Genomic DNA, 13,870 nt, shown 5'->3' with positions numbered 1-13,870 from the left:
CTTGTTGTGCCTTTTCTACCCAATGAGCTCATAAACACATCATTTGTAGACATTATTCCAAGATGACCTTGTGTCTGTATTCAAAATGGGGTTAAAGCACAACACACACACACATACACACGCCAGCTGCTGTATGTGAAGCCAGCTAGTCACATATTTACTAACAATAACGAATGCCCCGCTTTTTGTGTCACATCCTCATTACTGCAGATCGTGCTCATTGTATGAGATAAGATAAGATACACCACAATCTCAATGTCTGTTCCCTGGATGTTCACCGGAAGGGGGTGGGTTAAATGCACTATGCGCATGCACTCAGCCAGTTAGAAAGAAGTGACATTTTTTTGCGGCATCTCAGCAGGTGGCTGGGAAAACGAACAGAGGAGCAGTAGTTAGAAGAAACTTATGGGTTATTTATAACGAAACTGTGCTTACTGTGCCAGTGGGCTCAATTGCAAAGGTTCCTCAGCGAAATGACCTCAGTGGTCAGGAGACTCTCTAACTGCTGTGAAAAGATCCCTTTTTATTATATACAGTATTTCAGGATAGGCTTTCAGCGGTTTCAAAATCAATGCTGACAAGAGACAAAAAAAATGGGGTCATTTTGTTCAAGAAAACGCAGTAAATCGTGTCAAAATGTCAAAAAAGTCAATCCCAAAAATTGGGTCATTTTGCACAAGACAACTTTTTAAAAAAAGGGTAATTTGTATAAAATAACCCAAAAAATGTGGTCGTTTTGTACAAGACAGCACCAAAAATTAAGTTATTTTGTACAAGATGACCCCCCAAAAATCAGGTCGTTTTTTGTTGTGTCTTTGTGTACAAGATAATAAAAAATTTTTTGGGGTGGTTTTATACAAGACAACCCCAAAAATTGGGTCAAAATGACCCAAATAATGCAGCTGATTATTATATTTAAAACAACTTTTTCTACACGATAATCTGAAACATTTGGGTCGATTTGTGCAAGACAGCCCAATAATTGGATCAAAATGGAAGAAAAAAAAAAGGGATATTTTGTACAAGGCAACCCAAAAAACTGGTTCAATTTGTACAAGATAGCCCAAAAAGTTGGGTCGCTTTGTACAAGACAGCACCAAAAACTAAGTTATTTTGTACAAGATGACCCCCCAAAAATCTGGTCGTTTTTTGTTGCGTCTTTGTGTATAAGATAATCAAAAAAATTTTGGGGGTGGTTTTGTACAAGACAACCCCAAAAATTGGGTCAAATTGACCCAAATAATGCAGCTGATTATTATATTTAAAACAACTTTTTGTACACGATAATCTGAAACATTTGGGTCGATTTGTGCAAGACAGCCCAATAATTGGATCAAAATGGAAAAAAAAAGGGATATTTTGTACAAGACAACCCAAAAAACTGGTTCAATTTGTACAAGAAAGCCCAAAAAGTTGGGTCGCTTTGTACAAGACAGCACTAAAAATTAAGTTATTTTGTACAAGATGACCCCCCAAAAATCAGGTCGTTTTTTGTTGTGCGTTTGTGTACAAGATAATAAAAAAAATTTGGGGGTGGTTTTGTACAAGACAACCCCAAAAATTGGGTCAAATTGACCCAAATAATGCAGCTGATTATTATATTTAAAACAACTTTTTCTACACGATAATCTGAAACATTTGGGTCGATTTGTGCAAGACAACCCAATAATTGAATCAAAATGAAAAAGAAAAAAAATGGATATTTGGGACAACCCAAAAAACTGGTTCAATTTGTACAAGATAGCCCAAAAAGTTGGGTCGCTTTGTACAAGACAGCACCAAAAACTAAGTTATTTTGTACAAGATGACCCCCCAAAAATCTGGTCGTTTTTTGTTGCGTCTTTGTGTATAAGATAATCAAAAAAATTTTGGGGGTGGTTTTGTACAAGACAACCCCAAAAATTGGGTCAAATTGACCCAAATAATGCAGCTGATTATTATATTTAAAACAACTTTTTGTACACGATAATCTGAAACATTTGGGTCGATTTGTGCAAGACAGCCCAATAATTGGATCAAAATGGAAAAAAAAAGGGATATTTTGTACAAGACAACCCAAAAAACTGGTTCAATTTGTACAAGAAAGCCCAAAAAGTTGGGTCGCTTTGTACAAGACAGCACTAAAAATTAAGTTATTTTGTACAAGATGACCCCCCAAAAATCAGGTCGTTTTTTGTTGTGCGTTTGTGTACAAGATAATAAAAAAAAATTTGGGGGTGGTTTTGTACAAGACAACCCCAAAAATTGGGTCAAATTGACCCAAATAATGCAGCTGATTATTATATTTAAAACAACTTTTTCTACACGATAATCTGAAACATTTGGGTCGATTTGTGCAAGACAACCCAATAATTGAATCAAAATGAAAAAGAAAAAAAATGGATATTTGGGACAACCCAAAAAACTGGTTCAATTTGTACAAGATAGCCCAAAAAGTTGGGTCGCTTTGTACAAGACAGCACCAAAAACTAAGTTATTTTGTACAAGATGACCCCCCAAAAATCTGGTCGTTTTTTGTTGCGTCTTTGTGTATAAGATAATCAAAAAAAATTTGGGGGTGGTTTTGTACAAGACAACCCCAAAAATTGGGTCAAATTGACTCAAATAATGCAGCTGATTATTATATTTAAAACAACTTTTTGTACACGATAATCTGAAACATTTGGGTCGATTTGTGCAAGACAGCCCAATAATTGGATCAAAATGGAAAAAAAAAGGGATATTTTGTACAAGACAACCCAAAAAACTGGTTAAATTTGTACAAGAAAGCCCAAAAAGTTGGGTCGCTTTGTACAAGACAACACTAAAAATTAAGTTATTTTGTACAAGATGACCCCCCAAAAATCAGGTCGTTTTTTGTTGTGCGTTTGTGTACAAGATAATAAAAAAAATTTTGGGGGTGGTTTTGTACAAGACAACCCCAAAAATTGGGTCAAATTGACCCAAATAATGCAGCTGATTATTATATTTAAAACAACTTTTTCTACACGATAATCTGAAACATTTGGGTCGATTTGTGCAAGACAACCCAATAATTGAATCAAAATGAAAAAGAAAAAAAATGGATATTTGGGACAACCCAAAAAACTGGTTCAATTTGTACAAGATAGCCCAAAAAGTTGGGTCGCTTTGTACAAGACAGCACCAAAAACTAAGTTATTTTGTACAAGATGACCCCCCAAAAATCTGGTCGTTTTTTGTTGCGTCTTTGTGTATAAGATAATCAAAAAAAATTTGGGGGTGGTTTTGTACAAGACAACCCCAAAAATTGGGTCAAATTGACTCAAATAATGCAGCTGATTATTATATTTAAAACAACTTTTTGTACACGATAATCTGAAACATTTGGGTCGATTTGTGCAAGACAGCCCAATAATTGGATCAAAATGGAAAAAAAAAGGGATATTTTGTACAAGACAACCCAAAAAACTGGTTCAATTTGTACAAGAAAGCCCAAAAAGTTGGGTCGCTTTGTACAAGACAGCACTAAAAATTAAGTTATTTTGTACAAGATGACCCCCCAAAAATCAGGTCGTTTTTTGTTGTGCGTTTGTGTACAAGATAATAAAAAAAATTTTGGGGGTGGTTTTGTACAAGACAACCCCAAAAATTGGGTCAAATTGACCCAAATAATGCAGCTGATTATTATATTTAAAACAACTTTTTCTACACGATAATCTGAAACATTTGGGTCGATTTGTGCAAGACAACCCAATAATTGAATCAAAATGAAAAAGAAAAAAAATGGATATTTGGGACAACCCAAAAAACTCGTTCAATTTGTACAAGATAGCCCAAAAAGTTGGGTCGCTTTGTACAAGACAATCCCAAAAATTGGTCCCTTTTGTACAAGACAAACCAAAAAAATGTGATTGTTTTTCACAAAACAACCCTGAAATTTGGGGCCAATTGACCCAGATAGTGGATTTGATCCAAATTGGGTTGTTTTTGACCCAACAGTTTTTAGAGTGTAGGCAACATTGTGGATTACCTCCCTGACAGTGTCAATGAGTTCTGAGCATTGATATATTAAATGATGAATTTCTGTTATATTGTGTGACAGAATGCATCCAAGTGTGTTCACACATCACATATCCACAATATAACAGGTCTTGTGTCGGTCATTATATTGAGCAGCTGTACCTGATGTTGTTACTGATCTGCTAAGTGATGAAGTAAAGAATTATTATGGCAAGACACTTGTATCTTCACAAGGTCTAAGAACATTTCCTTCACATCTTTCCTATAAATCTGGATGTTGTGCAATAAAAGACGTGACTCTAAATACATGCCCAAAAACCAAGTCGATAGTATATGACGACAAAATCGTATATTACGAGTTGCGATCGACGATGATTACAGTGCTATGCATTACTGAAAAAGCATTTGTCCCTTTCAACAGCTTGTGATATACGAGGCCGCTGTGCTGAGGCATGTTTCCACATCTTCCAAAACTGGCCCAGACCATCCATTTTGAATGGCTGTAAACGATATGATGAATGATTCCAAATGATTCAACAGCAGGGAGGGCGATCAGCTGCAGTTATTGCACTCCAAGGCCTCTCTGAATAATGACTCGCTCACCGCATAGACACAGACTCTGCTGTGCTGTGCTGAAAAGACGCTATTGACCAGCATGGATCAGGCTGCGAGGCCTGACTCGGAGTTCGCTGATTGCAGCTGCAGTATTATTGAGTGGAGAGGATCGGCGTTGTTATTGAATTCATTTCAAACACTAGGAGTGCCCCCGAGGGTGTCATTACGCAGGAGTTCTTGAAGAACGGCTGTCATTTTTGGGCTTCTTTATCAATGCGCTCTCTCGGTGCACTCTGATAATAAAGTTAAAAGTAAGATGCAAAATGGTTTTGCAATATTTTTTTGCTCCCCCTCTCCATGATTGAACAGGGTGCATATACGGAGCTTAAATCCAATGCGTGGCTGAGAGAAAGTTAACCACAAGCTCATTTGAATAAAACATTTTCGGTGGATTAATAAAGCTTTTTTTATAAGTGTCTTGGGCTCACTTGCAGAAATAAGATTTTTTTTTTTTTTTTTTTTTTTACGATTTAGGTACAACACCTTGAAAAGCTCTGTCACCTTGGGTTTTATAGTGGTAGCAGGGATATTCAGACATTTTTGTTTAGAATATCCAAGAGATCAGTTGGCTGTGTAAGGGAGGACAAGGTCAGCAATGAAGTGCGATGTTTAACCAAACAAGACTTACAAGATAGATCATTTGCTGTAAAATATTCAACTTTGCAGTGACAGAGGGTTGCAACTACAGCGGAACTCCGCATACTCGTGCTTCGGATTCGCAGATTTATTTCCTCACTTTTGAAAAAAAAAATATTTGCAAAAAATGTTTTTGTCCCCCTCTCTAGTTTTCGTAGAAAGCACATATTGAATGTTTACCAGCATTTTTTTTTTTTTTACATTGAGACACCCCCCCCCCCCCTCATTTTAGATATTTACAGCCAGAGTTAAAAAAAAACAACAAACAAACAAAAACTTGGGAACCACTGGACTAGCCTGTCTATCCCTGACATTACATACACTATATTCTATACACATTTTACTGACAACTTTTTTGTTGTTGAAATAAGTTAATAAGTGTGATCAAAGCATGTGGCAAGTGTAATGTAATATAACATCAGAAAAATACTCTCTTTTTTTTAAAAATATGGTGTCCATATGGCAGATTTGAGCTTATCGCTACTAATAAGACGTATAATTATCAAGCTTCGTTGAGGCATCACTTCATCACCAAGATGCCAAATGGCATCAGTTAGTATGTGGATCCGTGCATGTGGCAGCTGACACGTGCCAAAAATAAAAAATACCCTGACCACGTCATCTTCACGGAACATTTGAATATCTGCCAGTAGTTCATTCATTCTCCAAACAGCATATCCATCCCAGGGTCGCGGGCATACTGGAGCCTATCCCAGCTGTCATTGGGCAAGAGACGGGGTCAGCCCTGAACTGGCTGCCAGCCAATCACAGGGCGCACTCTGCCAGTTTTCCAAAGCTAGTGTTAATAACAGCTAGCTAATGCTAACCTGTGAGGTCACAATTCTGCAGCTTTTAGAACTTCTTGGCAGCAAATAGACAGCTAACAGCCAAAAGATTTACATCTTTGAGCTCGTGAAAAATGGGAGCAAAAACAAAAGTGTTTATTTTACATTTATATTTTATTTTATTTTGCAAGTCTGTCAGAGGGTAACTTAAGAAAAACAAATAAAAAATGGCCCCACTTTTCTAGGTCATCGACATACTGTCGCCTCGATTGTGGACTGAGTAAACGTGAATATGGAATCTCACCATCATCCAACAATCCACACAGAAGGCATTTAGCCCAAACAATCTCGAACCTCCTGCAAAAGTTTGAGCCACTTACAGAGACAACTTAAGGTTAATTGCCTATCCTCTCTGGAGCAACCTCCACTACATTGAACAAACAAAGCCTCTTAGCAATAAATCACCGGTGGCTGCAGATTTTTGTATTGCTACTGGCTGCTTTAAGCAAACTATCTTTACTGACTAAAATTGGGTGTCACCAGTCAATCACAGGGCCAACAAAGAAACATCCACACTAACAAGGAATTTAGAGTTTAGGGAAGGAAGACCCCAAAAATGTATGATCTCCATTTTTTCCCCACACATATGCTGCATTGTTTTTTAAGTTTTACATAGTGAACATATTGAAATGAACATATTACAAATACGAGAGACAACAAAAACTGACAAATTTACTGCAATAAATAAACAAAAGCCCTTTTCACACTGCATTTAGCAGGGCGTAGTGTGCCGTTGCCAAACCCATTCATTGTGGAATGCAGTGTTGCATGGAGTGGCAAGGCGCCTTGAATTAGGAAATGTTCTATTCGACAGCACAGACACAAACTCCCTCTCACTTCCTGGTTCTCCACCTCAGTCACGACCGACTCTCTCACCCAGACCCAGCAACATTACGATCCGCCTGAACATTCAATAACTCGTAATTACATCTGCTAACGTCAACGCAACAGCAGTTTGAGCTTTCCTGTTATTTTACGATGAACATTTCTGCCCATGAGCTCTGAATTTTATGGCATAGGCTTAATGTTACATTACATAAAATGTTAACATAGAGCATTGATGTTGTTTTTGCAAATAGCTGTTCAATCATATTTCCCTTCATATCTCAAATGTTGAGTGTTTGTGGTGCACACAATGATTTACTTGCATGAACATTATAGAAAGCTAACCAAAGTATGCTATGCTCATGCATTCTTTAATGAAAGCCTCCTCGTCTTGATTCTGTTTTTAAATCAACTGTTTGTTTTCCAATTAGTATGCTATGCAGAGAGATTGTGATTTCCAACCATAAAATGTGCTTGTTTAGCAAAGCATTTAACAATCACAGGGACTGTGATGCACAAATCACCCACAAATTGTATTTATTCTCAGCAGGAAAACTAAGTTAAGTGACCTCATGTGCATATGACCAATAAATATAGTTCTCTTCTATTCTATTCTTTTTTAAGTACTGTATTTTAATAGGTAGTCTTAATATTTCAAAACCATTCGAAATGTTTAATGCACCTTTTTCAAAGTCCAATCTGAACACCATTTATAAATAATAACTGAAAATACTTTTTGTGTGTGTCAATTTATTAGTGAGTTAATTATAGGGTTTAATTTTAGTTAGGCATGTTTTGGTCACCTACTCTATGTATAAAACAAACAGTAATGACCAGATGAAGGGGAACGTAACACATTTGAGTTCCTTCACAAAATGGGCTTGAATCACAATGTGTCCGTGCATTAGCAAGTATGATAAGGGCCTCAATAATAAGTGTTAATTAGTAACTGTAGGTTGTTTATGTACATCAAGGTTAATGTTACCTGGGCTATTTGAACTATATGTAATATTATGACCACAGCTAATTAGCCTTGTAAAGATTAGACATTTACATGCTGTTCCTCATGATTATTTGATTTGATGATAATGAACATATGGTGAGGTTCATATCATGATAATATCCTATTGTGACATTTGGATATCATTACATCCCTCTCACATAGTGGCATGAAAACAGCAACAGAGGGGAAAAAACGATGTCAAAATGAGCAGGCCAAATAAGTGAAGCAAAATGAAGGCATAGTGAAGCAGAAGAGTTGAACGCTACAGGAGTTGCATGTGATGTACCTCTGAGAGTCCAACAGCTCTCTGGGTCTGATGACGGCCTTAACCAAGGCGTCTGGCCGCACCAATTTCTGGGGCGATGTCTTGGGGCTCGAATCCGACTCGCCACTTTCTTCATCTCCCATAGCTTTGACGTAACTGCTGCTCCGCATCCGGCGACAAGGGATCTCGTCATCCTTACCGTCTCCGGGATATCCCCCCCATTCATCCTGGGGAACCTGGGGATAGTGATAGACAAGCATTTTAGTATGTACTGATGGCCGCCCAACAAGCAAAGCATCTGATCAAGCACAGAGGATAGAAAAAGTCTACACACCTCTTTTCAGATATTAAAAATATGACACCAAGATAAAACCTTTCAAAACTTTTTTCACCATTAATGTGATCTATATCCAAGGTTGGGAGGGTTACTTTCAAAATGTAATCCATTACAGTAACAAGTTACATGCTAAAAAATGTAGTTAGTAACATAATCCAAGTACCATAATATTAAAGTAATGTAACTGGATTACTTTTGGATTACTCCAATATTGACTATGCTCATGAAGACAAAATAAAAATAAATATCACCACAATATATATTCTATACAATGTGCCCCTGCTATTTATATATGTATATATATATATATATATATATATATATATATATATATATATATATATATATATATATATATATATATATATATATAAATATATATATATTGATTGAAGGCCATATGCTGTTTTCGAACTGTCCCTGAAAGCAACCACACCTCATAGATAGATAGATAGATAGATAGATAGATCCAATGAAGATGATGATGCGTGACATCAACTGCAAAATTAACTTTTTCCCATTCACAAGTTTAGCCGTGTTTAAGTTGTGCATGATGTTTAAATAGTGAATTGGTGGGAGGAAGATTTGTTTGGAAGGTGTAACTTACATTATGGTTGTAGGCTAGCGGGCTAGCTAGCAAGAAGCTACAGCGCATAGCATGCCGCTGGACTCTTAGCTCAAACTTTCACACCGAGTAAATTCCAGTGAATACCGGTCGCCATTTCCTCCTCCCATCCGTAAAGCTTTTTCAAACTGCCCGCGTGTGGCGGACGCGACTAGTGAGTTCGTTCGTTCCCACCTCCCCGACATGCAGCAACGGTCCCACTCGCGCGGGCGCGCACTTTCTCGCTCTCTCGCTCTGTCTCTTTCTCTCTCTCTCACCCTCTTTCACAGTCTCTTTCATCGTAGAAATTGTAATCCCTCGAAGTAATCCCCATTTTTAATGAATGTACCTGTAAACTGAGTACATGTTTTTTCCTGTAACTCTAATGTAAGTTACATTTTTTTTGCAATCTGATTCCGTAACGGTGGTACATGTATTCCGTTACTTCTCAAGCCTGCCTATAACTTATACAACATGATTTTTGAAAATATTTTCAAGCGGGGAAGTAAAAATGGACAATTTAGACAATATGGTTGCACAGGTTTATATGCACAATGTTCATTTACGAGTTTTATACGCACAACAGTGGCCCTAAGGAGAGTTCAGACTTCCACACAAATGTCGGCCGAGCTCAGAATCTGTCTGCCTGTGCGCTAATCAAATCAATCAAAATCATGTTAGATTAGCTGCGCCAGTATTTAGCAGTCGTAAATCTAGACCGACTTTCTGCCATCAAGGCAAAGCTAGGCAGCTTTATTTATATAGCGCATTTCATACACAATGAAACTCAATGTGCTTCACATAAGCAAAAACATAACAACTGTAAGCATCAGCAAACACAACAGTTATTGACATTCAGAAGCAAAGCACAGAAAAATTAAGTAGTTTAAAAATTACTAAAAAAACATACATTGACAATGTTAAAATCCATTAACAAAAAAATATTTAAGAGTAAAGAAATTAGTAGAAAACAATTAAATGAAAAAAAATGCTTTACTTTTTAATTTTTTTTTTAAGAATACCTTTATCAAAGTTATGGGAAGAAAAAAACAAAATTTTTAACCAGGGTTTAAAAGCATTTACACTTTGGACAGATTTCACTTCTGTTGGCAGCTTATTCCATTTATGTGCAGCATAACAGCTAAATGCAGCTTCACCATGTTTACGTTGACGTTTGGGCTCCCCTAATTGACCCAAGTTTGCTGATCTCAGAGCACTACTGGGTTTATATTCAATCAGCATTTCTTGAATGTATTCAGGACCCAAACCATTCCGTGATTTTAGACCAGTAGCAGAATTTTGAAATATATAATATAAAAATAGCTGACTGGGATCCAGTGTAAAGTTCTGGTCAGAATCGGAACCCGAGCTGCAGCGTTTAAAATGAGATGCAGCTGTTTGAAGCCCAGTCAGAAGGTCATTACAGTAATCAAGTCCATGCGAAAATTGTTCTTGTGTTCACTAAGAACTAGAGATATATGATTCTACAATTTTGATGTGTTAATCACGCACACATAAAAAACCCACTAAGTGCTAGAAGTCATTCTTTGTGTGTGTGTGCCCAGGACGGATATGCACAAGCTACAAAACTGAGTCAAAGGGTTAATTAAGTCTTGGAGGAGTTTGGTATTTTTAGATGTCTAATTAATGAACGGAACGCTGGAGGAAACGCACAAGTTGTGGTGAAATTTGTTTAAATTGGATTGGCTGATAAACTGAGAAGATTCTCAGGTGCCTCCCTGGTGAGATAAAAAAAAAAACAACAACAGACAAGGCAGTGAAGATCCTCATCCTAGCTGTGAGAAAAGACACAGTTCTCACAGGACTGCACACGCTGACGGTGTCAGCAGCATGTGAAACTACTCTAATAATTATGGACATATTTGATGAGTCTGTTACTAAATAAATAAGCATCGGATGACGATGCCCTTGTGGGGGAGCTGTGAAATATCGCAGCTCATATGTGAGGATTCTTTTTTAAAATGACAAAATCAAAACAGCCAAATGCATTCCTCCTTTTCCAAGTCTATGTTATACATGTATAGTAAATGTACCGCAGAAGCTATAATACCAGAAGAAATAAAGTACAGGCAATAAAACACAAGGTCGAGTGCCAATCTGTACTTGTGCTATATTTCTCTCCTTTTCCTGTAAACCCAAACATCTGACAGCATTAGGATAATACATGGAAGGAGGCCGTGTAGGAAGGTAATCTTTTACTGAAGCAATATATCTTCAAAGGAAATGGCACATTTACGGTGCTGACAAGTTGATTCATATGTATGTAAAATGACAAGAAACTCGTTGCATGATACCTCTCTTGATCTGAGCCATCCATATCGAATCAAATCGTAATCCCATTGAATCGAAACAAATTGAATTATTCTACTAAATAAAAGATCCTTAGATTGTTTCATATCCCATGTATCAAGATATGTATCAATCATTTTTTATTAAGACATCATTGGTGGGCAAAGCTGGTGGAAATGGAGCTTCTTGTTAAAACCTTTAAAAGCATAACTGGAGTAAAGTGTGTCAAAAAAGTGTCAGATCTGGTACCACAAACGATATATTAATATTTCAAAACTAAAAACGACTAAATGCTATTTCCTTCAGTGTAGGTGAGATGATCAATCGTTGATAATCAATGATTTTGAGACAATAAAAAATTCTCTGTCACCAAAATTTTGAGGGCCAAAAATGGCATAAAAGTGCATTTTTATTTTTTTTTAAGACTTTAATTAGTTAATGAGACAACCATACAAAACAGCATGTTTTCTTGATGCATGAAAAAAAAAAACATGACCTGTGCATGCTTGATGAGATAAAAAGGGCATGGAATGAATCAGGGTTAGCCACTTAGCCACATGTTGCTAGCTTCAGCTAGCCTGATTGCTGCTAGCTTTATACCAGCGGCCGCGGGACCACAGAATGATAATAATTAAAATTTATCATATTAATTACAGGGCCAGTACCGATTCCAACAGGTCCACTCCAACTTGGCTTGTAGTGACCTGACGGGGGTTAATACACGAGAAGAGATATGAGATGTGTTTTCTTCACCATGACAATCCACCGGCTCACAATGCCCTGAGCATCCGACAGAGAATATCACCGCCATGCTAGGGCAACCTCTCTGCTCAGCCAAATTTTTTTTCCAAGCTCTAAATAAGGAGTCATTAAATTCATTCACTCGCAGCCATTTTCACTGAAGAAACCCCCTTCTCTCTGGCTGTTTTACTGGATTTACAGAATATTCTGTTCTATTGCTATAAAAACATGGAGTCTCTTCTTTCATCAGGAAAAAAAGGATATTTGTATCTGTTTCCGTTTTGCAGCGATTAGCTTTAGAATATAGCTAAGTTTCATAATTTTTCACAAACATTGGCAAAAAGCTTGCTGCAACATGGCCCTGGTTGATCTCTTATACTCTGCTACCACCTGCTGTCCGTTTTTTTGTAATAACTACCATTTTTTAAGTGACCTTTTCATGTCAGAAACTGTATCAAAGCTCTAGCATAAAAAACAACAACATGTATGAATGTATTTGTTTTGGGGAGTTTAGGACAAAGTATTACAAAACCGCATTTAAACGTTTTTGAGTTTGAATGAGTTTAAGTGACCCATTTTGAAGATGTGGCTAATATCAAGGTGGCAAAGATGCCCAACTGTGGAGGATCCCAGAATAATCCTTGCGGAGCGCATTTTTGGTGTGGCAGGGAGAGAATCATTTGAAATATATCGTTTGTGACACCAGTCCTGAGACTTTTCAAACAAACAAGACAAATTACTACATAATAATCATATAGAAATTCCATTTTCAATTTGCTGTATATTTTTGTGTTGCATGGCTGCAAACACGACCTAGAGGGAACGCGTGGGTTTGTGTGTGCTGCAATCAATTGATTACCCCTGCAGCTCTATCCATACAAAGAACCCCTCTCACCACGAAACATAGAGAAAAAAAGTCACTGCCATCAAATTAAAAATAGTGTAACAAAGAGAGAGCTGTAGAAATGGCTAAAGGCACAGAGCTGAGAGAGATAAAGCGAGACAGGATGCGTTTGAGTGCTCTAAAATGGTCAGTCAATGGCAATACCACCAATAGACCTTCTTCTTCCCCCATGCACAATTGCAAGGATAGATTGTGTTTGTTGGAGCAGGTGTTGTGTTCCGTTTCCACTTTTAGTTATTTCTTGGCTCCACAAAGGAAAGGAAGAATGACTAGTTACAAGACGACAGGATGCAAACCTAACCAGCTCCTACTCCAAATAAATTATACTCATGAGCACATGTAAAACCACCATCACATATTTAGTATAAAACTGCAGATTCACGAAAGAGACTTAAAAGGTCTCATGCCATCAAACTATGTTTTTTCCTCCAACCTACATTCTACCTAAAAATATTTGTTACATATAAATTGTAATAGTTTTTTTTTTTTGCCACCTGTCTGCTCTTTTCCCTTCGGAGCATTTCTATTGGCTCTTGCTTCCAGTACGCATATATAAATGTTAGAATTTTTTTTTTAATTGTCCAATCAGATTTCACCCTCTATTCACTACCATGTCAATCTTATCTGCCCAAGACCTTCAGAATCAGCAGTGCTGGCCAATATTTGAAATGGGACTATTTATTTAATCAATCAGATTTCAAATTGGTCCTCACAGGGTTAAAAGTGCTGGCCCTTGATGACATGGACATTTTTCCAGACCTCTGATTGGTTGGTCAGACTCAGAACAGAGTTGTTACAGCTGAC

General features: G+C 37.2%; 1 protein-coding gene across 1 annotated transcript in view; it reads right to left on the bottom strand.

The window, feature by feature from the left end:
• The window catches only part of dlgap2a (discs, large (Drosophila) homolog-associated protein 2a), a 174,841-nt gene that overhangs the window by 31,253 nt on the left and 129,718 nt on the right, over positions 1–13,870 (bottom strand). Inside the window, exon 7 of the mRNA XM_077559693.1 lies at positions 8,192–8,406. Coding sequence (XP_077415819.1) covers positions 8,192–8,406 — 215 coding nt within the window. The remainder of the gene's footprint in view (positions 1–8,191; positions 8,407–13,870) is intronic.

This window comes from Vanacampus margaritifer, chromosome 1 (assembly GCF_051991255.1).
Source record: "Vanacampus margaritifer isolate UIUO_Vmar chromosome 1, RoL_Vmar_1.0, whole genome shotgun sequence".
Lineage (NCBI taxonomy): Eukaryota > Metazoa > Chordata > Actinopteri > Syngnathiformes > Syngnathidae > Vanacampus > Vanacampus margaritifer.
This window is presented reverse-complemented; position numbering and strand designations above follow the sequence as displayed.